The 26,227-nt window shown below is 50.7% G+C and overlaps 1 protein-coding gene across 9 annotated transcripts in view; it reads left to right on the top strand.

The window, feature by feature from the left end:
• fgd4a (FYVE, RhoGEF and PH domain containing 4a) overlaps nt 1-26,227 on the top strand; it is a 49,678-nt gene that overhangs the window by 21,096 nt on the left and 2,355 nt on the right. For 5 of the 9 annotated variants that reach the window (XM_084672986.1, XM_084672988.1, XM_084672989.1 and 2 more), the window contains exons 2-17: nt 3,966-4,046; nt 12,930-13,070; nt 13,775-13,955; nt 17,352-17,781; nt 19,873-19,962; nt 20,348-20,493; nt 20,647-20,803; nt 21,245-21,383; nt 21,898-21,956; nt 22,066-22,212; nt 22,474-22,646; nt 24,002-24,032; nt 24,149-24,229; nt 24,400-24,525; nt 25,241-25,393; nt 25,546-25,686. In XM_084672986.1, the coding sequence (XP_084529112.1) occupies nt 3,966-4,046; nt 12,930-13,070; nt 13,775-13,955; nt 17,352-17,781; nt 19,873-19,962; nt 20,348-20,493; nt 20,647-20,803; nt 21,245-21,383; nt 21,898-21,956; nt 22,066-22,212; nt 22,474-22,646; nt 24,002-24,032; nt 24,149-24,229; nt 24,400-24,525; nt 25,241-25,393; nt 25,546-25,686 (2,276 nt within the window). Of the gene's footprint in view, nt 1-3,965; nt 4,047-6,975; nt 7,112-12,929; nt 13,071-13,116; nt 13,137-13,774; nt 13,956-17,351; nt 17,782-19,872; nt 19,963-20,347; nt 20,494-20,646; nt 20,804-21,244; nt 21,384-21,897; nt 21,957-22,065; nt 22,213-22,473; nt 22,647-24,001; nt 24,033-24,148; nt 24,230-24,399; nt 24,526-25,240; nt 25,394-25,545; nt 25,687-26,227 lie in introns of those variants that run through there. The other 4 variants (XM_084672993.1, XM_084672990.1, XM_084672995.1 and 1 more) reach the window with 4 other exon arrangements.

Genomic DNA, 26,227 nt, shown 5'->3' with positions numbered 1-26,227 from the left:
CTGTAAAAATAAAGTGTGGTTTTACTTCACAAACACAAACACACACTTACACACTCACAAACACACCCCCCCCCCCTCCCACACACACACACACATGCAGACAGTGTTACAAGTTCCTTGTCATGTGAAGTACTTGGATCCACACAAGCAGATCACTATGGCGATCTGCCGGTACCATCACTCTAGTCACGGTAGGATACTCACCGCCCTCAGTCCTGACCAACCACTGACGAGCAGTCGGCCCAGCATCCCCATCACAGCTCTGCTGAGAGTAACCGGCCAATCAGGAACTGTATGCAAACAGGAAGTGTGGGGACAGGAAGAGGAAGTGTTGGGTCGGTCTGGGAGACTTTACCCACACTGAGGCATCATGGGATATGCAGAGAGGCCACTCTCTGTCCTCATGTCCGACTGTGGGCGAGTTTCCATGGCGACACATTCCCCCTGCACCTTTAGACGCGCACACACACACACCAGAGGGAACAATAGCAGAGTAGAAGAGCTGTGGGTCACATTATCTGGCAGTGTATGTCTATGTATGTAGGCACTTCGATATATGCAGTTCTATACCAGAACACGTTATGTTCTGCTAAATATCTTTTCTCTGTGTGTGTGTGTGAGAGAGAGACAGAAAGGTAGAGAGAGGAGAGAGAGGGAGAGAGAGAGAGAGAGAAAGGGAGGGGGAGAGGGAGAGAGAGACAGGGAGGGGGAGAGGGAGAGGGAGACAGGGAGAGGGAGAGAGAGACAGGGAGGGGGAGAGGGAGAGGGAGAGGGAGAGGGAGAGGGAGAGAGAGACAGGGAGGGGGAGAGGGAGAGGGAGAGAGAGACAGGGAGGGGGAGAGGGAGAGGGAGAGAGAGACAGGGAGGGGGAGAGGGAGAGAGAGACAGGGAGGGGGAGAGGGAGAGAGAGACAGGGAGGGGGAGAGGGAGAGAGAGACAGGGAGGGGGAGAGGGAGAGAGAGACAGGGAGGGGGAGAGGGAGAGAGAGACAGGGAGGGGGAGAGGGAGAGAGAGACAGGGAGGGGGAACAGCAGGCATGCCTGTCATGAGGAGTCCAGATGGTGAATAGAGAAAGCCCTGCTTAATCCCTACGCCAGGATATCGTGTCCTCCCATCCTACACTCACACACACACACCACACACACACATACACCCACACACTGAGCTTTTCCTTTATTGTGTGTCTGAGAGAGAGAGAGAGGGAGAGAGAGAGAGAGAAATTGTGTGTGTGTGTGTGTGTGTGTGTGTGTGTGTGTAAGAGATTGCTTGTGTGAGCTCAACATTGTTTTTACTAGCATCCCTATTTTCCCTTTAATCTTTTCTGTTCATGTACGACCTCCCCAGAGAGCGATCCCTCCATATCTCAGTCTCACTACACCCTCAGAGGGCTGAAGAGGGCTTCTCTCATTCTCAGACATCAGCAGACCAGCGGCTGCCCACAGAGGAGGTTTGGCCCCCAATAGCAGCATCTCTGGCTGCATGTCTGAGATCCACAGAGAGGACCAGATTTGAGAGGAAATGCTGAGTCATCTCTCTCTGTCCCACTCTCTCTCCCTTTCTCTCTCTCTCTCTCTCTCTCTCTCTCTCTCTCTCTCTCTCTCTCTCTCTCTCTCTCTCTCTCTCTCTCTCTCTCTCTCTCTCTCTCTCTCTCTCTCTCTCTCTCTCTTTCACTCTCTCTCTTTCACTCTCTCTCTCTCTCTCTCTCTATATATATATATATACTGTATCTTTCCCACTCTCTCCATCTCCCCCTCTCTCACTGTCTTTTTCCCACTCCCTCTCTCTGTCTTTCCCTCTCTCTCACCCTCTCTTGTTCTCCCACTCCCCCCCCCCCTCTCTCCCTCTCCCTCTCTCTCTGTTAACCTTTCTCTCACCTTAAATTGGTTCTGACAGACCGTGAGGCTGTAGTGTGGTCTGCTCAGAGGGAGGCTGTAGTGTGGTCTGCTCAGAGGGAGGCTGTAGTGTGGTCTGCTCAGAGGGAGGGAGGCTGTAGTGTGGTCTGCTCAGAGGGAGGCTGTAGTGTGGTCTGCTCAGAGGGAGGCTGTAGTGTGGTCTGCTCAGAGGGAGGCTGTAGTGTGGTCTGCTCAGAGGGAGGCTGTAGTGTGGTCTGCTCAGAGGGAGGGAGGCTGTAGTGTGGTCTGCTCAGAGGGAGGGAGGCTGTAGTGTGGTCTGCTCAGAGGGAGGGAGGCTGTAGTGTGGTCTGCTCAGAGGGAGGGAGGCTGTAGTGTGGTCTGCTCAGAGGGAGGCTGCAGTGTGGTCTGCTCAGAGGGAGGCTGTAGTGTGGTCTGCTCAGAGGGAGGCTGTAGTGTGGTCTGCTCAGAGGGAGGCTGTAGTGTGGTCTGCTCAGAGGGAGGGAGGCTGTAGTGTGGTCTGCTCAGAGGGAGGCTGTAGTGTGGTCTGCTCAGAGGGAGGCTGTAGTGTGGTCTGCTCAGAGGGAGGCTGTAGTGTGGTCTGCTCAGAGAGAGGGAGGCTGTAGTGTGGTCTGCTCAGAGAGAGGCTGTAGTGTGGTCTGCTCAGAGGGAGGCTGCAGTGTGGTCTGCTCAGAGGGAGGCTGTAGTGTGGTCTGCTCAGAGGGAGGGAGGCTGTAGTGTGGTCTGCTCAGAGGGAGGCTGTAGTGTGGTCTGCTCAGAGAGAGGCTGTAGTGTGGTCTGCTCAGAGGGAGGCTGTAGTGTGGTCTGCTCAGAGAGAGGGAGGCTGTAGTGTGGTCTGCTCAGAGGGAGGCTGCAGTGTGGTCTGCTCAGAGGGAGGCTGTAGTGTGGTCTGCTCAGAGGGAGGGAGGCTGTAGTGTGGTCTGCTCAGAGGGAGGGAGGCTGTAGTGTGGTCTGCTCAGAGGGAGGGAGGCTGTAGTGTGGTCTGCTCAGAGGGAGGGAGGCTGTAGTGTGGTCTGCTCAGAGGGAGGGAGGCTGTAGTGTGGTCTGCTCAGAGGGAGGGAGGCTGTAGTGTGGTCTGCTCAGAGGGAGGGAGGCTGTAGTGTGGTCTGCTCAGAGGGAGGCTGTAGTGTGGTCTGCTCAGAGGGAGGCTGTAGTGTGGTCTGCTCAGAGGGAGGGAGGCTGTAGTGTGGTCTGCTCAGAGGGAGGCTGTAGTGTGGTCTGCTCAGAGGGAGGCTGTAGTGTGGTCTGCTCAGAGGGAGGGAGGCTGTAGTGTGGTCTGCTCAGAGGGAGGCTGTAGTGTGGTCTGCTCAGAGGGAGGCTGCAGTGTGGTCTGCTCAGAGGGAGGCTGTAGTGTGGTCTGCTCAGAGGGAGGCTGTAGTGTGGTCTGCTCAGAGGGAGGCTGTAGTGTGGTCTGCTCAGAGAGAGGCTGTAGTGTGGTCTGCTCAGAGGGAGGGAGGCTGTAGTGTGGTCTGCTCAGAGGGAGGGAGGCTGTAGTGTGGTCTGCTCAGAGGGAGGGAGGCTGTAGTGTGGTCTGCTCAGAGGGAGGGAGGCTGTAGTGTGGTCTGCTCAGAGGGAGGGAGGCTGTAGTGTGGTCTGCTCAGAGGGAGGGAGGCTGTAGTGTGGTCTGCTCAGAGGGAGGGAGGCTGTAGTGTGGTCTGCTCAGAGGGAGGCTGTAGTGTGGTCTGCTCAGAGAGAGGCTGTAGTGTGGTCTGCTCAGAGGGAGGGAGGCTGTAGTGTGGTCTGCTCAGAGAGAGGCTGTAGTGTGGTCTGCTCAGAGAGAGGCTGTAGTGTGGTCTGCTCAGAGAGAGGCTGTAGTGTGGTCTGCTCAGAGGGAGGCTGTAGTGTGGTCTGCTCAGAGGGAGGCTGTAGTGTGGTCTGCTCAGAGGGAGGGAGGCTGTAGTGTGGTCTGCTCAGAGGTAGTGTGGTAGTAAGGGTGTCTGTGCTCTCTGGTACCCTCAGATCAGGTTCAGAGCTTTGCGCCCGGAGTCCGTTGTTTTGTGTTTCATCTGCACTCTCATTGTGTATGACAGTGTGTGTGGTTCTCCAGTTGGCTCTGTGTCTGACAATGTGTGTGTGTGTGTTCATGTGTTTCAGAGAGGAAAGGCAAGGCCAGCTGCTTCCAGAAGAACACTGATGAGGAGGCGTGTGTTGGTGTGAAGATTGAACACGCTGAAGGTAGATAGGATATCACCTCTCTCTCTCTCTCTCTCTCTCTCTCTCTCTCAGTTCAGTTCAGTTCAGAATGCTTTATTGGCATGACAGTTCGGGTTGAGCAGTATTGCCAAAGCAGTCCATATTGAAAGGACATTTTACAGTAATATATGTATCATAGCATTTACATTATAACAATAATAATATGGTAGTATACTATAACAGTAGCATAGTAAGAGTAACAGTAACACATAAATGCTTGTTAATATACAGACAGGTTTTAACAGTTGTACAGGGTTGGTTCACTGTCCCTCAGGTTGTGACATTGAGAGACATATCTAGCGGCAAGGCTTGCAGTCGGCCCTTCGCCCAGAGATATCCTTAATTTCTCGTTTAAATTCTCTCTCTCTCTCTCTCTCTCTCTCTCTCTCTCTCTCTCTCTCTCTCTCTCTCTCTCTCTCTCTCTCTCTCTCTCTCTCTCTCTCTCTCTCTCTCTCTCTCTCTCTCTCTCGTCTTTGTTCTATGGCTATCTTAACCCTCCTCCTCCTGCTCAAGACTACAGTGGCCTGACGTTGTTTCTGCCTCTCAGTTTAAATTGCTCTGTGTGTGTGTTTGTGTTGTTTGTGTGGGTGTATGTGTCTGTCATTGTATTACACTCCTACCTTTTCCCACATCTGTGTTGTCTGAATAGTTAAGTCAAAGCTAGCTTGACTTGGGATTTCTGTTTCACGGTGAATTTTATGCGTAAAGAGCGTGTGCCAGGGCGCCGAGCCAGTTAGGCACATTCACCCAACATTCACCCAACATTCACCCAACATTCATCCAACATTCACCCAACATTCATCCAGCATTCATCCAACATTCACCCAACATTCACCCAACATTCATCCAGCATTCATCCAACATTCACCCAACATTCATCCAACATTCATCCAACATTCACCCAACATTCATCCAGCATTCATCCAACATTCATCCAACATTCACCCAACATTCACCCAACATTCACCCAACATTCATCCAGCATTCATCCAACATTGGTCCAACATTCATCCAACATTCACCCAACATTCATCCAGCATTCATCCAACATTCATCCAACATTCATCCAACATTCATCCAACATTCATCCAGCATTCAAGGGGAGGGGAGCTCTGTCCCCCTGGCTGTGGTCCCCATGCTGAGAGGGCGCTTGGCTGGATTAAGGGATGAGACAGGGATAATCCGAAGAAAGTCTGGAAGGTTCTATAGAGCGGTTTAATCCGGAAAGTCAGTCTGCCTGTGTGGAGGACTGAATCATCTGGCCTATCTGTGTCCCAGTGTACTGGTGTTAACCCTCAAGACACACACACACGCACACATGTGCACACGCACACATGTGCACACACACACAAGCACACACACGGACAGACATGCTGTAATTGGGATATCTTAACTAGAATCAGAATCAGAATTCGGTTATTTCTCCATGTATGTTATACAAACACGGAATTTACTGTGGCAGAGAGGTGCAAAACACTAAACATATACGAATCTTAAATTAAGATAAAGTAGGTAAACTAGGTATAGCCCTAGATGTTGACCTGTGTTTTTGCGTACTAGTAGATACTACATACTAGTAAATACTACATATTAGTAAATACTAGACACAGTAAGTAAGCTACTTGTATCAAGAAAAAGTTCTAAGTCGAGCTAGTCCTTCCGTCATGCAGTACAATCCATGCATTGTTGCAGTGGGACAGGTGTTGGTCTAAAACATTCCTGGTGAAACCTGCAGAGAGGAATGGAATGAAGCCAGACAGGTCTAGTTATAAGGAAGGAATCTTCATTTCTCTGAACTCCTCAAAGTTGCCCTGTAGATTTCCTGAAGTGCTAGGTGGTATGACCGCGTGTTTAAACGCTACTTTTAGCACACGTTGTAGCTTACAGTAATAAATCAGCATGAGACAAACCAGCTATTATAAACAGTGTGTGTCGGGGTGTGTGTTTATGTGTGTGGTCTTGACCAGAAGCACCCAGAAGGATAGTAAACTAAGAAAAACCTTTCTTTTTTTGCTCCTCAACTTCCGATGTTAATTCTAGGTGGCTAGAAATGAGTATGAGGTTTAGAATTACATTGAGAGTTGTGGTTAGAGAACCAACGGTTTTGAATGGGAGTGATTCCTCACTAGGATGGTAAACAGACGTGAACGTAAACGGCTTCTGCATGCCCCCCCCCCTGCCCTATCCTTCCTTTCACAACAAGATTAAAGATTAAAATAAATCAGATCAAATGCTGGAGCGAGAGGAATTTGGTAAACATTTAAATCTCTCGGATGTGGAAAGTATGTATCTGACCACTCATCTCAGCTCTCTGACTCTCAACTGTATTACAGTAAGAATAAGATCAAGGAAACCAAAACATGTGTTTACATTTACATTTATTCATTTAGCAGACGCTTTTATCCAAAGCGACTTCCAAGAGAGAGAGTGTTTGATTTTTATTGATCGAAATTCGACCTGTTGGTGGAAGATGTTTCATCGGTGTAACGATTCCAGATGGAACGTAGGCTCTCTGTAAAGTTTGGGTCCACCTCTCTCCTCTCTGAATGAGGGGGGCCTAACTGGGCTGTGTGTGTGTGTGTGTGTTCATTCTGCCTTCACTCGGCTTGGATTGGCTGCCAGGAAAAAAGAGTGACAAAGAGTGTGACAGGGAGAGAGAGAAATTGATAGAGAGATACAGCAAGAGAGATAAAGGGACAGAGAGAGAGGGAGAGAGAGAGAGAGAGAGAGAGAGAGAGACATTTACAGAGAGAGAGACACCCAGACAGAGAGAGTGACCAAGAGAGAGAGAAATTGACATAGAGAGATAACGTGACAGTTAGAGAAGTTTGCAGACGGAGAGGAACAGAGAGAGAGAGGGGGGGGGGGGGTATGCATGTTTGGTGTGAGGGAGGAGTCTCGTTGGTGAGTCGTAAGGCAGAGCGGCAGAGGCAGTAGAAGACTCAGGCTGACGGGGTCCTTCTGACAGACGTTCTGTCTCTGGGAGAAATCTGCCACCTCTCCTCACCTCTCTCCCTCCTCCTCTATCTAGCTGCCTGAGACGTCGGGTGAGTTCACCTCCATTGACTTTAACTTAACCCAAGCTCCATTGTCACTCTGTGTCAGTTACTCTATCTGCACCACCCTCTCTCTCTTTCTCTCACTCACGTTCTCCATGGTGTATTGCGCTAGAGGATGAGTGTGGTTTTGTTGATGCTGTTCTTGAGGTTGTACCCTAACCCTAACCCTCGAGGTTGTTTGTAGAATCTAAACCAGGTAGAGGCAGACCGCAGAAACCACTTCCAGAGAGAGCGGGGTGAAAATGTCCCTACCCCATCTCACACTGCGTCACTCTGAAACTTCAAGCTCTCCTCTGGAATGTTCCCCCTAGCCTAGGATAAGGCTCAAACAAACTGGTTCTGCAGAGGGATGATTCAAGCTTGCTGGTGTTTTAGGTCTGGATGTGTTCTCTCTGAGGACTCTCTTTAGGTCTGGATGTGTTCCCTCTGAGGACTCTCTTTAGGTCTGGATGTGTTCCCTCTGATGACTCTCTTTAGGTCTGGATGTGTTCTCTCTGAGGACATTCTTTGCCCTCTCGGAATGTGACGTTGACATTGTTTTACGACCACAAACAACGTTGTTATCTACGTGAAGGCCACAGAGACACTTAGGTTAGGTGGCATCGACTTTAGTTCACGCTTAACCTCTCTCAATGCCCCCCTCTCTCTCTCATTTTCCTGTGTCTTCATACCTGCTCCTCGTGTTGGAAATCACCCAGAGTGACGACCAAGGCCATTTCAGTCCCACACGGATTCTGTTGGGAAGTCTGTTTGCGTTGCATGTGAGCAGAGGGACTGGGCAGGGGGAGGAGGGGGGGGGGGCTTGTGGGGGCTTGTGGATCTGATCTATTTTGGGGTTTATAGTGAAGACGTAGTTAGAGGCTTTTTAAGAGAATCAGGCAATGAAGACACTCTTCTTTGTGTCGCAGGCAGGCAGGCAGACAGGCAGGCAGGCAGGCAGGCAGGCAGGCAGGCAGGCAGACAGGCAGGCAGAAAAAGAACAAACCTGTGCTTGAGAACGAGCCCACGTGACTGACACTGGGGAGACGAGGAAGAGGATGAGAGGTGGGTGAGAGGTGGAGGGGAGTGAGAGAAAGATAACAGGGAAAAGGAGGACAACAGAACCAAAAGTCACCATAGACGGAAATAGAAAACACTTACTGGCAAAGACCTGTCTGGCATTCTAGCATGTTCTGCCACCCATGTCTCTCACATCTTCACACAGTCACCTGACACCGCTTGCGTACTGTGCAGACAACACCAAAAAAAAGTCCTCGTGTCTGTCTACCTGCATTAAAACACTGAAACTTAAGGAAAACATCAGCTTCCAACATGAGATGTTTCAGAATGTGGATATACTGATACATAATAAGTTTGCAGAAAAAAAAAAAGATAGGAGCTATTTTAAGACGCATAGCGTTTTCTTTGCTGTTCCTCCCTCTCTCCCTCCCTCTCGCTCCTCTCACACTCCCTCTCGCTCCTCTCTATCTCGCTGAGGTGAAGGCAGCTCTGTTTTTCCCTGATTACAGGGAGAAAGTGGTTGTTAGATTGATACATTCTCTCAGGGCTTGCTTGTAAACAAACTCCCTCTTCTCAGAAGCAGTGAGAGAGAGAGAGAGAGAGAGAGAGAGAGAGAGAGAGAGAGAGAGAGAGAGAGAAAGAGAGAGAGAGAGAGAGAGAGAGAGAGGGAGAGAGAGAGTGTATGTGTGTGAGGTAGTGAGAGAGAGGGCGAGGCAGGCCAGAGATGGGTCTCTGTTGCGAAATGCATCATCATTCTAGCATAGAAAGATGGTGTAGGAGAATGGAAGACTGATCTTCACCCTCCTCCTCCTCCTCTTTGGCCTCCTCCTTCTCCTCCTCCTCCTCTGCCTCTTCCTCTTTGTCCTCTTCTTCCTCCTCTCCCTCTCCCTGCTCCTCTTCTCATCAGAGTGTCTTTGGAGTCTAGTATGACTTTGCTTTCTTCTCAGTGTTGTAGGCGGCAGGCTGATGCAGACTAATCGAAACCCTTCAAAAAATAATTTGCGTCACAACTTCAGAAGACCGATCAATATTATCACCTGGCTGATGACTAACTGCTGCTGCTGTCTGTGGACTGCAGTCCTCCCTGCTCTGTATTCCAATATTATTAAGTTCCTGGATGAAGGGCGGTTGCCATGGTAGCCATCACCTTGCGTTGTGAGTGAAGCATGTGAAGTTTTTTTGTCCAAATGGAGGCATGGCGGTATCCAGGAGTTACAAGTCCTGCATCACAGGATACAGTACGGTTGACATATACGCCAACTGTACCGGACAGGAGCTGTTAGCTGTCACGTCAGATGACCAAGACTGAAACTGAATCCAGGTGTTCCTGTCAGGTAGCGTGGGCTGTGTGTGTGTGTGTGTGTGTGTGTGTGTAGTCACACTGAGGTGTGTATGTGCTGTACAGGCGTGTGTGTCACTGTTGGTGTTCTGAACATCTATATGCTGTGGCTGTTGTATTCTAGGTCTTGTTTGATATCATACACAGCAAGACACCAATCTCAGGTTGTCCGTCTGGTTTGAATATAAGTGTGTGTGTATGTGTGTTTGTGAACCCCCCCTCCTCAAATCAACCACACACACACACACACACATATCGACACACACAGTTGAGGACAGGCCCCTCCCCCAGAGGTCTCCAGAGACAGTACTGAATGAGAGGCTCCAAGTGTGGCTCTGAAACGTCCCAGAATGCCTCCTTTGTGCCGCCCAGCTAACCACTTAATGTCCACATGCTTCCCTTTAGCCAGGGCGCTGGCTGCTGATTTGCATAGGGAGCTATAGTAAGATGGGTTTTAATGAGAAGGGGTGTGTGTGTGTGGGTGTGTATGCGTGTGTGTTTGTGTGGGTCTGTATGCGTGTGGGCGTGTGTGTGTGTGTATGCATGGCCTTCGAGGTTGGCGTGGAGGTTTTCCCCCTGATACGAAGTCCCAAAAAATGCTGGGCTCCTTTTAATGTGGATGTGGGTAGAAGCCAAGCTCATAATCGTGCTCATTCCCGAGAACCAGCGTTAAATTTACCCAGAAACCCCAGACCATGTTCGGAGAGCCTCTCCTCCGGAGCGGACTGTGAGACTCGACTGAGACTCTCTGTTTCGAAGCTGCGTTTTGCCGCTAATTACTGCATAGCGGTAAGAATAAACACTGTACCGGCATGTATGAATAGCCACCTAGAGAGGGGTGTGTGTTGCTTTGCGTTTAATGTTCGTAGATTGGGTGTGATGAAAGCTACGCAGAGAAATGAAACGGCCCTGGAGATGAGAGGAGGTTTGTGGCTTCAGTGGCTTTACAGTAAATACAAACACACGCTATTTATATACAAACATACATGTTTCCACTGAGCTGTTGAGGAAGGACTTGCCCCACCTCCTTCCTGCACGTCACCACTTTACAGTCTGAGTACTGTACTGCCCTGCTTAGACTTTGCACATTTGCACTTACCATAAACACCTTGCACTTGTTTCATTGCATTGGTCGGTGAGTATTGTGTATCATATTGTTTTGTTTTTATTTGTATTATTACTATTATTATTATTATCTTATCTCTTATCTTTCCTTGTTATTATTGTCCTTTACTGTCTGTTTGATTATTAATTACTGTTTGATTATTAATTACTGTTTGATTATTAAAAACTGCACTGTTGTAGGTTGCTCAGTGGCACAAACCTTTTCATTGTACTTGTATACTTCTGTATACTGTACATAGGACAATACACTGGAATTGAATTGAAATTGAATTGAATTGAGGGACTGGTGTGGAGGGTGGTGTCTGGGACCACGAGAGAGAGCAGAATGAGGCTGGGAGACTCTGACAGACACAGACAAGGTCCTGAGGCGTTATGACGAAGTGTTATGTCTCCAAGTTCATGAGGTAGAGACAGGGGCTCCAGCCTGTTCTCGGAGAGCCACCCTTCTGTAGGTTTTTACTCCAACCCAAGTTAAGAAGCTGATGATTCGAATCAGGTATGCTAGATTAGGGTTGGAGCCTGAACCTACAGGGAGGGTTAGTGTTGGAGACCCCTGGTATAGAGGCTGCAGTTGGAGACCCCTGGTATAGAGGCTGCAGTTGGAGACCCCTGGTATAGAGGCTGCAGTTGGAGACCCCTGGTATAGAGGCTGCAGTTGGAGACCCCTGGTATAGAGGCTGCAGTTGGAGACCCCTGGTATAGAGGCTGCAGTTGGAGACCCCTGGTGTAGAGGCTGCAGTTGGAGACCCCTGGTATAGAGGCTGCAGTTGGAGACCCCTGGTATAAAGGGTGCAGTTGGAGACCCCTGGTATAGAGGCTGCAGTTGGAGACCCCTGGTATAGAGGCTGCAGTTGGAGACCCCTGGTATAGAGGCTGCAGTTGGAGACCCCTGGTATAGAGGCTGCAGTTGGAGACCCCTAGTATAGAGGCTGCAGTTGGAGACCCCTGGTATAGAGGCTGCGGTTGGGGACCCCTGGTATAGAGGCTGTAGTTGGAGACCCCTGGTATAGAGGCTGCAGTTGGAGACCCCTGGTATAGAGGCTGCAGTCTGAGACCCCTGGTATAGAGGCTGCAGTTGGAGACCCCTGGTATAGAGGCTGCAGTTGGAGACCCCTGGTATAGAGGCTGCAGTTGGAGACCCCTGGTATAGAGGCTGCAGTTGGAGACCCCTGGTATAGAGGCTGCAGTTGGAGACCCCTGGTATAGAGGCTGTGGTTGGGGAAGAGCGCCTGTCTGGTCCCAGGGGTGAGGCTTCCATCTCGGGGCGTTCTGGTGGCGCGTTTAATGAAGTCCTGACGCAGCGACACAGGTTCAAATCCGGCCCAGGACGTTTTTCCATGTCTTCCGCTGTCTCCGTCACTCAACATTTACTGTCTATCTCAACTGTCTCAGTTGAAAAAAGGCCAAGATTTATTTTTAATTTTTTTATATTCTCCTTTACAGGCGAGCCGTATGTGTTAAATGGCCAACTGCCCTCCTCACTGGCTTAGCCTCATCCTCTGAGAGATAATGGACTCTAGACAATGAACCCAGCTGCTTAAAGACGTGTCATGGCAGAGTGTGTGACAGTTGTTTAATGTTTACATGTTAATGGGTTTATACAGTCCTGTGCTCAGCCTGTGTTCAGATAATGACTCCATCTGCTTGGTCCTGATAGGATCACACCATATATGGAGGTTTTACCGTAATTGGTAAGAAGCTGAGAAGAAATGATAGGATAGTAGAACTGACCAGTGTGTGTGGAGGGCCAGAGGTCATGAGGCTTTGGGCCTGTGATGTTGCAGTCTGTCTGTCTGTCTGTCTCTTGTCTGTCTGTCTGTCTGTTGGTCTGTCTGTCTCCTGTCTGTCTGTCTCCTGTCTGTCTGTCTCTTGTCTGTCTGTCTGTCTCCTGTCTGTCTGTCTGTCTGTCTCTTGTCTGTCTGTCTGTCTGTCTGTCTCTTGTCTGTCATGCTTAGCTAAATCTGAAATCCCATAAACAGAACCTACTAGAAGGAAGTGAGGTTGAGCTACTTCCTGTCGCAAAGAACAATTGCTTCATTGTCTTGTACAGCGCAGTACTAACTACAGTACTAACAAAATCCTGTCTTCTCACTTTCTATCTCTATTCTGTTGCTGTGTGTGGGGGAGAGGTGCTCTGTACACAGGAGGGGGTTTGTAACCAAGGACTTATTTTAATTTAATTTAAATTTAATCTTGTATCCTGTATCATTATGAGTAATGTCCAGGGATTGTGTCACTGGTGGCTGACTAATAAAGATTCTGTTCTTTGACCCAAGTTTTTAACTATTTTGAGACACTGAGAATCTGACCTTTGCCCTCTCCTGTGTGTCCGTGTCCCGCCAGCCCTGAGCACCAGTCCCTCTGCCCCCAGCCCCCCCAGGGAGAGGTCCAGACGCTCAGGCAGGAGCAGTGGGAGGAGCAGGGAAAGGGTCAATGGAACAGGCTTGGCCTACAGGCCCACACTGCAGATACACAAACCACAAGGTACTGTCACACTGCAGATACACAAACCACAAGGTACTGTCACACTGCAGATACACAAACCACAAGGTACTGTCCAGCCCTGTCTGAAACGCGAAACACTATACAAGTCTCAAACTGAACATCTCACTGTCTGTTGAGAGAGCAAGAGAGACAGAGAGAAAGAAAGAGAAAGAAGGAGAGAGAGAGCGCGAGAGAGAGGTTATATAATGTGTATTGACTGACTGACCAAGGACATGAAACCTTGTCGTTCTGCTGCAGTCCTGTTCTATTTGATCTGAGTGAATCATTCACCAGACATGACTGCTCTGCCCAGCACAGCTTGTAGGATCCTGTCAATCATAAGAGGAGACAGGACAAAGGCATAACAAAGTGTTCGATACGGCCTGCACATCTCATGGACTGCACCTCAGACCAGCCAAAGGTTCCTTAGGTGACGTGTTGTTGGACAGCTGTGGACATGCCTGGGATTGAGCTGTTTTTTAGGTAGCAGTCTGTGCTGCCCCCTTGTGTTCGCATGTGGACATCACAACTCCACCAACCTCTGCTGCACAGTTCTGGCGAGGGCCTGCGTTCAAGGCTCCAGTCAGTTTGAGCTCGACAAAGTCAATCACTAAGGGGTTCCTTGAAGAAAGCCCTGATATAAAACCAAAAAAGCTGGTCTTGACCCCTGACCCCTGACCTCTGACTTGTGTCGTTCCCCTCAGTGCCTCCCAAGCCAGCCCACCTCCAGAGCCCGGTGACACAGCCTGGCCCCCCGCTGGGCCGAGCCCAGAACACAAGCCTGAAGGCCGGTATGGAGGATAGGGGAGGAGGGGGCCTGGTGGGCCGAGGCCGGGACAAAGCCTCCAAGGTGTCCAACCTCATCAGCCGCTTCGAGGAGAACAGGTAGAGTACAGAGCAGGGGGCGTAGCCGAGCACAGAGTGAGTGTGGGTCACGTGGTCAGTGGTTGGATTTACAGGTGGTTCCCAGGGCGGAAACTACAGACATAATATGTCCTGTAAGAAACAAGCTTAGTTGAGTGTGTGTGTGTGTGTGTGTGTGTGGAGCAGAATGGAATCATTTAAGGCTGAAAGACACTCGTCATTTACGGTCACCAGTGTTGTAAACATACAAGGACATACTTGCCTAACATTTCCTATCAAGCAATAGCAGAAGTCCATTTTAGAACGCCCACTGCACTTCAGCTTAGCCAGTCATATGCAGCCTTGGACACCTCCGGAGAAGCACGGAAGAGAAAGAGAGAGAGCAGGGCAGATGAACTTGAGTTTAACAAGTTGAGCGCGAGCCTTGGATGAATGACCTGGGAGATTTGAACTGGAGGAGAGACTGAGTCCAGCTTGTCTCGGTGGTACGCAGCCTGGGGAAGGAAGTAGATGGGTAAAAGAACAAGGTAAGGTCTGTTCACTGCACGCTGCTTTCACGTTGGGGGTCCTGGGTGTGTTCAGGGCTAGATCCAGCTCTGCTAGTCGCAGAAGGCGACTGGTGATTAGTGTTATGGAAGGATGAGCTGGTGAAAACACCAGCTGCGTGCCGGGCGTGAACTGGCGGGAATAGGGATCTGCAATGTCCAGTCTAGATGGAGGGGCTTCTGTTTTCTAAGGTGTATTTTGTGAGATTGTTGTGCTTTATTGGAGTGTGAAAGTATGACACGAAAAAGGCAGAAAGAGAGAGAGGGCAAGACGTGCAGTGAATGGCCCGGGTCATATTTGAACCCGGGCCGTTGCAGTAAGGCATCATCCCTTGTGGTACGGCCCTAGATGGAGGGTTAGGGGTTCGCGTCCCAACCAGTCCCAGGGATGAGGGGGTGTTTCTGGCAGCAGCAGCTGCTGGAGCAGGCTGGTTCCTGAGCTGGAGCATCATTAACGAGGGCTGGAAACAATGCTGTCCTTGTTGTGGGGGCTGCTGATACAGGAACTGGTTGGATGGAGACTTGAGGCCACACAAAGAGCTGACAGAGTGGCCAGGCCAGGGCAGACCAGACCAGGGCAGACCAGACCAGGCCAGGGCAGACCAGACCAGGCCAGGGCAGACCAGACCAGGGCAGGCCAGACCAGACCAGGCCAGACCAGGCCAGGCCAGACCAGGGCAGGGCAGGCCAGACCAGGGCAGGCCAGACCAGGCCAGGCCAGGCCAGGCCAGGCCAGACCAGGGCAGGCTAGGGCAGGGCAGACCAGACCAGACCAGGCCAGACCAGGGCAGACCAGACCAGGGCAGGCTAGGGCAGGGCAGGGCAGACCAGACCAGGGCAGGCTAGGGCAGGGCAGGGCAGACCAGGGCAGACCAGGGCAAATCAGCACAGTGACTTTGCCGGAGCCAAGTCAGTCTGTCACCAGGGAGCATAGGGGTTCAGGTAAACCACACGGGGCCCGACTTGGTGAGGCTGAACGGTTCAGTCAGGCATGCTGGTCAAAGTTAAAAGATAAAAGAAAGAGATATACAGAAATACCAGTTTTAAACTCCCAGGGACTAAACCTCTGTCCTGATGCTACTGTAGCTTGACCAGTTTGGTGCTCCAGTGTAAACTATCCCAGTCCAGTCTCTGGGCCTCCAGCTAGCTATGGGATTAGCCCGGCTCATCCTGGAAGAGACCCTCCACACTTACAATGAGTCTGTTCCTGTTGGGGTTCAGTACTGACCAAGACTTACAGGATGTAATGGTAAGATCATTCCCAAGTTCATTCATGTGTGGAGGGAAGACTTACGGCAATAACAGGGGTTCTGCCTCCCCACAAGCCCTTAAACTGTCCTCAACCGATCAGAGAAGGGCTTTACTTTATCACTCTCAGTGTTTTAACAGGTCAGTGAGGTTTCAAGATTGTTCCACATCCCAGCTTGGCTACACAGACACGGTAGAAGTATGTAGTAGGCTGTTCTAGAACACAAGACGAGGGTTCCGCATTGTTTTGCTTATGCTTCATCCACATCACCTGCGGAGCCACGTACTGTGTGCCGTTTGGTTCGTTCGTTTCAGCAGCCTCTCCTCTCTGCTGCGAATGACTGAGAGGACTTAAAATATGAAGAGGAAGCCAGGAGGAAGTGATGAACTAAAGGTTCTGATTTGACAAATGAACTCTGCCCTCCATAAGGGTTTCCTGCGGTATTTCCCTCCGCACGACGACCCAGCACAGCTTTGTGTTTACCAGATCGACCCAGCACAGCTTTGTGTTTACCAGATCGACCCAGCACAGCTTTGTGTTTACCAGATCGACCCAGCACAGCTTTGTGTTTACCAGATCGACCCAGCACAGCTTTGTGTTTATCACATCGACCCAGCACAGCTTTGTGTTTATCAGATCGACCCAGCACAGCTTTGTGTTTACCAGATCGACCCAGCACAGCTTTGTGTTTATCACATCGACCCAGCACAGCTTTGTGTTTATCAGATCGACCCAGCACAGCTTTGTGTTTACCAGAACGTTCATGTGTCACTTTGGTGCTTCTGTGTTTGGTGTCAAACCGTGTTGTGGTGACCTTGCGGGGGCTGTGTTGTGTTCTCCTGGAGGTAAGTCTGAGTGGCTGTTTTTCATTACGTAAACAGACCAGCCTTGGTAGTTCCTCTATTGATACACATGTTTGACAGGAACATTCTAAGTTGCCAGTGGGTATGTGTGTGTGTGTCTTTGAGAAATGAGTAGTGAGGTAAGGTTGAAAAAAAAAGAAAAGAAACACAGTACATGAACACACAGGGCAGGGCCATGGCAGCCCAAGGCTGGGTACTGCAGCTTGTGTGAGCAGGTGATCAAGCAGGGCAGGTGGGTCACACAGGGAAACAGCTGGATAAACTGCAGGATATGCTATTATCTGGTGGCCGTGTGTGTAGTAGTACTGTATTCTGTGTCAAATGTTGTACTGTCTAAGGTATTTTCACCTTGTTAATGTAGGAAGGAAGAGGTGTGTGTGTGTGTGTGTATAGAAGTAGGGCAGCAGGGTCTCTCTGGGGGCCGGTGCTTCAGCTCTCCTCCTCCTCCCCCCTCTTCTTTCACTCCTCCCCTGCCCCTACACACTCAGACTTCCTCTGCACATGCTCAGTGCGGCCCCACAAGACGGGAAGTTTGTGCATCTCCGTTTATTTTTATCTTTCGAAGACGCACACGGCTGCCCCCCTCTCAGTTCTCTCTGTCTCTCTCTGTCTCTCTCTCTGTCTCTCTTTCTGTCTCTCTCACCGCTACCGGCGAACCCGTGCTCTTCATCTTTCTCTCTCCCCCTCCTCTCCCCCCAGCCTCACCCTTCCACCGGCCGTCACATCTCTGACTTCCTCTTGTCCTTCCTCTCTCCCCCAGCCTATCAGACGGCAAGAAGGAAGGCCTTCACCCTCCGCACAAACAGATCAGCAAGTCAGCCAACAGCAGCCCTGCTCACCGCCTCCACCACCCTCCCCAGCACCGGCAGAACCAGCCCAAGGTCCAGGAGCAGCCGGCACCGGGCCCAGGCCCGGGCACGCCAAGCGATGTCGACAAGCCAGCCGCTAACGGGGTGGTAGCCCGGATGGAGGTGGGGGAGGACGGGGAGGCTGGTGGAGCAAAGAGGCTGGCCGAGGCCGTCCTGGTGAATGGAGACATGAGGGACGGGGTTACGGAGCGGGGAGGAGACGACCCCCTCACGCACACAGACAGGACGGGTCCAGACCCCCCCTCTGGGGAGGGGGGAGGGGAGCCCGTGGAGAGAACGCCACCCGAGCAGGCTGTGGATGAGGGGAAGCCGGAACAGAAGGTAACCCTAGCGGCAGGTTGACCTGCTAAGCTTTTCAAATGTTGTTGGTGTGTCTTCTGTTTGTGGTGTTGCTGTCTGAGTGGATGAGTGACTAGCTGACTGACTGATTATATGGCTGACTGACTGACCAATTGTCTTATGACTCATTAGCTGACCGACTGACTAGCTAGCTGGCTGATTGACTGACTGGCAGACTGACTATCAGAAATATAACTGTTCGTGTTTGCTAAGAGGAAGACTCCTGACGTAAGCGGCCTGACGTGATCTGAGTTAGCCTTGCCTGGCTTCAGGTCTTACTCTCGTAGCACCCCTGTACCATGTGTATCTAGACGGTGCGTGTCACATGCCCCAGGCCCCATTACCAGGCCCAGATCTGCAGGCTCTTCCTGCCTCATCAGTCAGTAGCCCTAAACAGTGCTGCAGCCTATTGTGTGTGTGCGTGCGTGTGTGTGTGCGTAGGGGGTTATTTTCAGTAAAGGTCTGAACAGATGTCAAAAGCTCTCAACAGCTGAGTTCATTCTACACTTACTCTCTCTAGAGAGTGGTTTGGCCGCTATATGACCCCTATAACTCCTGACTGTAGAGAGACTGGTTAGCTTTGTCTAAGACTGCTGTCCATTTGCTTCAATCTCAAATGTCACCACTTATTTACAACAGTCTTACTTCAAACAATTGTTTTAGGTATTGCAAATGCCGTCTGTGAGTGAATCCATAACTGTGTTCACAGCAAACTGAGGGTCCAGTAGGTTTGTTAGTGTCTGTCAGTTAAACAGTAGTTGGTATGTGGTCGAAAGTGTGATAGTTTGTTTCGTGTGAATTCAGGGTGGGGAGTTGAGAGTGGTGTCAGTTAAAACATCAAATAGAGTTGTGGTGAAGTTATGTGTTACAGTAATGCAGTCATATGTGTCGATGGTGTTGTGTCCTTACATTAACTCCTAAACTGTTAAAGGGATTAACTGACTGGAGATCTAAGGTTCAACTGGACGTGTAGAGGTGGTGAGAGTGTGTGTATATGCCAGTGTGTGTGTGTGTGTGTGTGTGTGCGTGTACGTGTGTGTGTGTGTGTGTGCGTAGGTGAGACTGGCAGACACATGCGTCAGCACAGCCTCTGTCTTGGTTCACTGGTGTCATTTCCCCTCTTCCACCCTTTCATTTCCTGTCCTGAGAGCCCACCCCTACCACACACACACATACAGTAGATACACACACACACACATACAGTAGATACACACACACACACATACAGTAGATACACACACACACACACACAGTAGATACACACACACACACACACAGTAGATACACACACACTCTCCACACTACACTCTGTACTCCCTGACTCGTCAGTATGTCTGTTTCTTGTGAGTTATGGCTCTTTTCCACTGTTCCACAATCTGGTACCTAGTAGGCATAGACCTAATACAAAGTAGACCAAGCATTACAGCGAGGATCGAGGGGTGGCGGCTTGCTAGTAGGCTACCTGGTTCCAAGCCAGCTGAAGTATGTAAAAACTCTGCAGATTACAAAGGAAGTTACTGATTCGGTCAGAGAGAATCGCGACACGGAACACACAGCGCAAACCCGCCATTTATAAATAGCCAAACAGCCAGGGCTCTCAAGTCTCACCCATTCGTCGCGAGACTCAAGCATTTCAAACATTTCTCCCGCTCTCATGCTACACCTTGTATTTTTCACGCTGAGATGTAAAGTATAGCTTGTCCCGCTAAATACAATGCATTGACGAGGCGCAGGCATACGGGAGAACGTTTTCTGCCGAGTCTAAAGCTTTTTCGAGTTACACAGAGTTAAAAGCCACCTACCAGCCAATAAGAAACATTACCAGCACCCATTTTAACCAAACAGGAACTCAGTTAAGCATGAGAATGTAGCAGGAGTACAATGTGGGAAGTAGCTATGGATACGACCGGAGACCTGACCTTCAGACAGGCAGGCCAGCCTCTCGCCTAGCCCAGTGCCACTAGAATAAACCCCCCTTCTCCTCTCCTCTCCTCTTTCCCTTCTCCCTTCCTCCTCTCCTCCTCCCTCTCTCCTCTATCCCCTCCTTCTCCTCCCCCTCCTTCTCTCCTCCAGGAGACTAACGAACAGAAGCTGTACAAGATTGCCAACGAGCTGCTGCAGACTGAGAAGGCCTATGTGACCAGGCTGAACCTGTTGGACCAGGCTAGTAAACCCCTCCACAGGCTTGAGTCCATGTACAGGGCAGGGGGGGATTTGAACCTGTGACCCTGGCATCAATGGGCTGGAGGGTGGGAACTCCCAACAGTCAACATTTATTGTGTCGGTTTGGTGTGATGTGCCTGTCGGTGTTTGTCGGGGCAGTGTGAAAACGACAGTTATCTTTCCAAACATTCTAAACCCAACCGCCAACAGGAGAATGTTTGGTGTTTGTTGGACAGTGTTGAGGCAGGGGTAAACTGAACTGGCCTTTACAGTTCGTACAACACATTTGTGGTTGGTACTGTAGTTGAAGGAAGATGTTTGGTGTTTGTTTGACATCGTTGAGGGCGGTGTGATCTGGCTGTGATGATGTCATCGTGCCCTGCAGGTGTTTTGCGCCAGGCTGACGGAGGAGGCTAAGAAAGGCACGTTTCCGGAGGACGTGGTGAAGAACATCTTCTCCAACATCAGCTCCATCAACGAGTTTCACAGCCAGTTCCTGCTGCCAGACCTGGAGAAGCGCATGGGCGAGTGGTGAGTGGTGCAGCCACACGCACAGACATCATCACCCAGAACAGGGCGTACTGAACTCCCATCACATCACTTCCTGTGAGACGTGACATTCTGTAGCCCGGCACAACCTTAAAGTCTTTCAATCCCTCCCTCCCTCCTCTCCGTCCTCCTCAGGTCGTCCACGCCTCGTATCGGGGACATCCTACTGAAGCGCGCTCCCTTCCTGAAGATGTACGCAGAGTACGTGAGGAACTTTGAGAAGGCCATGGAGCTGCTGAAGCAGTGGACAGAGCGATCGCCTCCCTTCAAGGCCATCATACTTGAAATCCAGGTGAGCTAGAAGGCTAGGCTAGGCTAGGTTAGCTGGGCTATAATGTGTTAGGCTAGGCTAGGTTAGCTGGGCTATGATGTGTTAGGCTAGGCAATACTAGGTTAGTTGGGCATTGATGTGTTAGGCTAGGCTAGGCTAGTCTAGGCTAGGCTAAGTTAGGCTTTGCTTGGCAAGGTTAGGTTAGGCTAGGTTATGCTATGCTATTCCATGCTATAGCTTACTATGCTAGGCTTGGCTAGGTTAGGTCAGGCCAGACTAGTCCAAGAAAAGCAAAGGAAAGCTGCCTTAAACGCTAGAAAAGGTGAGTTAGCTACCTTACACAGTTAACTACCTTGCACAGTCCCCCGTTCTAGGTACCTTGACAGTGAGATGCCTAACAAAACTTAAATCAAAAGGCCTACTCCCCTGACTTCCTGTCTGACCCTTGTGTTTGTGTGTCAGGTCCAGGAGGTGTGCGGCAACCTCACTCTGCAGCACCACATGCTGGAGCCGGTGCAGAGGGTTCCCCGCTACGAGATGCTGCTGAAGGACTACCTGAAGAAGCTGCCTCAGGACGACCACGACCGCAGAGACGTGGAGAGTGAGTCACCACGTGTTAGCACAGGCACTAACATACATTCTAACACAGGCGCTAACACAGGCGCTAACATACATGTTAACACAGGCACTAACACAGGCACTAACATACATGTTAACACAGGCACTAACAGTCACTAACATGCATGTTAACACAGGCACCAACACAGGCATTAACATACATGTTAACACAGGCATTAACACAGGCGCTAACATACATGTTAACACAGGCACTAACACAGGCACTAACATACATGTTAACACAGGCACTAACAGTCGCTAACATGCATGTTAACACAGGCACTAACACAGGCGCTAACATACATGTTAACACAGGCACTAACAGTCACTAACATGCATGTTAACACAGGCACTAACACAGGCGCTAACATACACGTAAACACAGGCACTAACAGGCGCTAACATACATGTTAACACTCGCTAACACAGGCGCTAACACATACATTTCTTAATGCAAAATCCTAAATGAATTTCTTTGTTTTTATCCTCTCCCTCAGAATCACTGGAGATCATTTCCATGGCAGCAACTCACTCCAACAGTGCCATTCGTAAATCGGTGAGGCAAACCATCTAACCTTTACGATCCAGGCAGTTTTCTTCACATCCACATAAAGGGTCATCATGTGGCTTGGCTCTGCTCTCTAAATCAAGTGTGTGTCTCGCAGGAGAACCTGAAGAAGCTTCTGGAGATCTACGAGATGCTGGGGGAGGAGGAAGACATAGTGAACCCCTCCAACGAGTTCATCAAGCAGGGACACGTCCTGAAGCTGTCAGCCAAGAACACCTCCGCCATGGAGCGGTACCTCTTCCTGGTGAGACTCACACACACACTGTCACACACACACTGTCACACACACACACACTGTCACATACACACACACACTGTCACACACACACTGTCACACACACACACTGTCACACACACACACTGTCACACACACACTGTCACACACACACACACACACACTGTCACACACACACACACACACACAGGGTCAGTAAAACGAGCACTACACAGCACAGTCTGACAGCGTAGCTAACTAGATACTTCTCTCCATGGGTCACCTCCTCAGTTCAACCACAGCCTGCTGTACTGCGTGCCCAAGTTCAGCCTGGGGGGAACCCGCTACACGGTCCGGACACGCATCGGCCTGGAGGGCATGAAGGTGTTGGAAACCACCAACGAAGACTACCCACACACCTTCCAGGTGTCCGGCAAGGAGAGGACTCTGGAGATGCAAGCCAGGCACGGACCGCCCTCCTCTCATCACCCTCCTCCCACCTCCCTCCTCTCATCACCCTCCCCCCACCTCCCTCCCCCCACCTCCCTCCTCTCACCTCCCTCCTCTCATCACCCTCCCCCCACCTCCCCCCACCTCCCTCCTCTCATCACCCTCCTCCCTCCTCTCATCACCCACCTCCCTCCTCTCACCTCCCTCCTCTCACCTCCCTCCTCTCATCACCCTCCTCCCTCCTCTCATCACCCTCCCCCCACCTCCCTCCCCCCACCTCCCACCTCCCTCCTCTCATCACCCTCCCCCCACCTCCCTCCCCCCACCTCCCACCTCCCTCCTCTCATCACCCTCCCCCCACCTCCCTCCCCCCACCTCCCTCCTCTCACCTCCCTCCCCCCACCTCCCCCCACCTCCCTCCTCTCATCACCCTCCCCCCACCTCCCCCCACCTCCCTCCTCTCACCTCCCTCCTCTCACCTCCCTCCTCTCATCACCCTCCCCCCACCTCCCTCCTCTCATCACCCTCCCCCCACCTCCCTCCTCTCATCACCCTCCCCCCACCTCCCTCCTCCCACCTCCCTCCTCTCACCTCCCTCCTCTCACCTCCCTCCTCTCATCACCCTCCCCCCACCTCCCTCCTCTCATCACCCTCCCCCTACCTCCCTCCTCTCATCACCCTCCCCCCACCTCCCTCCTCCCACCTCCCTCCTCTCACCTCCCTCCTCTCACCTCCCTCCTCCCACCTCCCTCCTCTCACCTCCCTCCTCTCATCACCCTCCTCCCTCCTCTCACCTCCCTCCCCCCACCTCCCCCCACCTCCCTCCTCTCACTTCCCTCCTCCCTCCTCTCATCACCCTCCTCCCTCCTCTCATCACCCTCCTCCCTCCTCTCATCACCCTCCTCCCACCTCCCTCCTCTCTCCTCCCTCCTCTCATCACCCTCCTCCCTCCTCTCTCCTCCCTCCTCTCATCACCCTCCTCCATGTCTTTCTCCCTCTCTCCTCCACCTTTCCTTTCAGTCTCGTGTTTCCTTCATCCCTTCCACCCCGTCCCTCCCTCCCTTCCTCCCTGACCCCTTCCTCCCACCCTCCCCTTCCTTCCTCCCTCCCATCCTCCCATTCTCCTCATCCCATCACACACTCAGAATGTGCACTGATATTTTATTGAGTGTGTTTAGGTTTCAGACTGTCAGTACTGGCCTTACCACCATCCTCCGCCAGCATCTACCTTCAGCAACCACAGATCAATTTGACCTAGCTAGTGCTGTTAGCCATAGTTTCACTTTACAGACCATAGCGCAAAGGTAACAGTTCCACAAGCAAACTCACTGAGGTCTTTTTTAAACAGACAATGTTCTTTATCTTTCAGCTCAGAGCAAGACAAGGCAAGCTGGATTAAGGTACTTTAATCATTAGAATTACTTTTACTTCATGATTTTTTAAATATCATATCAGTGGCCTACTGTACTGTAGTTGAGGCTTGTTGACATGGTGTGTGTGTGTGTGTGTGCTCCAGGCGTTCCAAGAGACCATAGACATCTTCCAGCAGAAGAACGAGTCGTTTAAGATGGCCGCTAAAGAGGTGGAGGAGGTGTCGGTGAGTCAGAAGCTATCCTGCTGTCTAACAGGGTTACCTTGCATTAGACGGCCTGCTGTTGAGTTTGTAAATGTAAATGAGAATGCCACCTATTGATTCTGAGTATGTCTGTGTGTATATGTCTGTGTGTGTGTCTGTGTGTGTGTGTGTGTGTGTGTGTGTGTGTGTAGACGGCCGAGCTGGGGAAGCGAGCTCCTCGCTGGATCCGGGATAACGAGGTCACCATGTGTCAGAAGTGTAAGGAGTCCTTCAACGCTCTGACACGACGGAGACACCACTGCCGGGCGTGTGGATGCGTGAGTCAGGAGTCATGCTCTCTCTCTCACTCGCTCTCTCTCTCTCTCTCTCTCTCTCTCTATCGCTCTCTCTCTCTCTCTCTCTCTCTCTCTCTCTCTCTCTCTCTATCGCTCTCACTCTATCTCTCTCTCTCTCTCTCGCTCTCTCTCTCTCTCTCTCTCTCTCTCTCTCTCTCTCTCTCTCTCTCTCTCTCTCTCTCTCTCTCACTCTATCGCTCTCACTCTCTCACTCTCTATCGCTCTCTATCGCTCTCTCTCACTATATCTCACTCTCTATCTCACTCTCTATCGTTCTCACTCTATCTCACTCTCTATCGCTCTCACTCTATCTCACTCTCTCACTCTACCGCTCTCACTCTCTCTCTCTCACACTCTCTCTCTCGCTCTCACTCTATCGCACTCTCTCGTATCTCTCTATCGCTCTCACTCTATCTCACTCTATATCACTCTCTCTATCGCTCTCACTATATCTCACTCTCTCTATCGCTCTCACTATATCTCACACTCTCTCATCTCTCGATCACTCTCACTCTATCTCACTCTCTATCACTCTCACTCTATCTCACGCTATCTCATCTCTTGATCGCTCTCACTCTATCTCACTCTCTATCAATCTCACTCTATCTCACTCTCTCTCACTCTCTCTCATCTCTCTATCGCTCTCACTCTCTCACTCTGTTGACTGGGGTGTGGTGTGGTTCTCTGCTGTCTTCAGGTGGTATGCTGGAAGTGCTCAGATTACAAGGTGGCCCTGGAGTATGATGGGAACAAGATCAACAAGGTGTGCAAGGACTGCTATCCCATCCTGACAGGAAACTCGGAAAACAACGAGGAGAGGGCTGAGATCAAGAAGAAGGGCATTTTAGAGGTGAGCGTACACACACACACACACACACACACATCTTGTCTATCTATCCTTGTGGGGACTCAGAATTCAGTCCCATAAAAAATGCCTAACCCTAACCTTGACCCTAACCCCCAAACTGCCAGCTGTGTAACCATGACTCCTCGGTCCCCCAGATCGAGGCGGCCCAGTTCTCAGGAAGCAGCATCATGTGTGGGTTCCTGCAGTACTGTGAGAAGAACAAGCCCTGGCAGAAGGTCTGGTGTGTGATCCCCCAGAAGGAGGCGCTGGTGCTGTACCTCTACGGAGCCCCGCAGGTCAGTGCACTTCCTGTCTACCGCATGACCACTTCCTGTCTACAGCTTGACCACTTCCTGTCTACAGCTTGACCACTTCTTGGACAAGAAGAGAACCTAGAACGCAGGGGGTGTAGGTTTGTTTTCAGATGTGGGGTGGGTGGGACAGCTTGTGTGTGTGTGTGAGACGGACGGACGACAGGAAGTGGGCGGGACAATGTCTTAATGAAAACCTTCGCCCCTGCTGCAATGAAGGAAGCATGGCTTTCGTCACTAATGCGGCCGATCTGACTCTTTTCTCTTGTATTGCTTTGGATAAAAGCTTTTGCCAAAGATATATACTTCCTGTGCTGTTTGGTTACTTCCTGTTTAGTACGTCTTTGGTACTGCAAACCCTTAAGGGAGTGTGTGTGTGTGTCAACTACACTTAATATTCTTACATACGCTGTAGTACAATGACAGAAATCTTAAACAGGGGTTTTCACTATGCATTCTGATCCATTGAATGCCACTGGTGAATAAAAGTATCAATTTCCTTCTATAAGAGCAAATTCTATACATT

Source organism: Hypomesus nipponensis, chromosome 14 (genome assembly GCF_054491055.1).
Source record: "Hypomesus nipponensis isolate SF chromosome 14, ASM5449105v1, whole genome shotgun sequence".
Classification (NCBI taxonomy): Eukaryota; Metazoa; Chordata; class Actinopteri; order Osmeriformes; family Osmeridae; genus Hypomesus; species Hypomesus nipponensis.
This window is presented reverse-complemented; position numbering and strand designations above follow the sequence as displayed.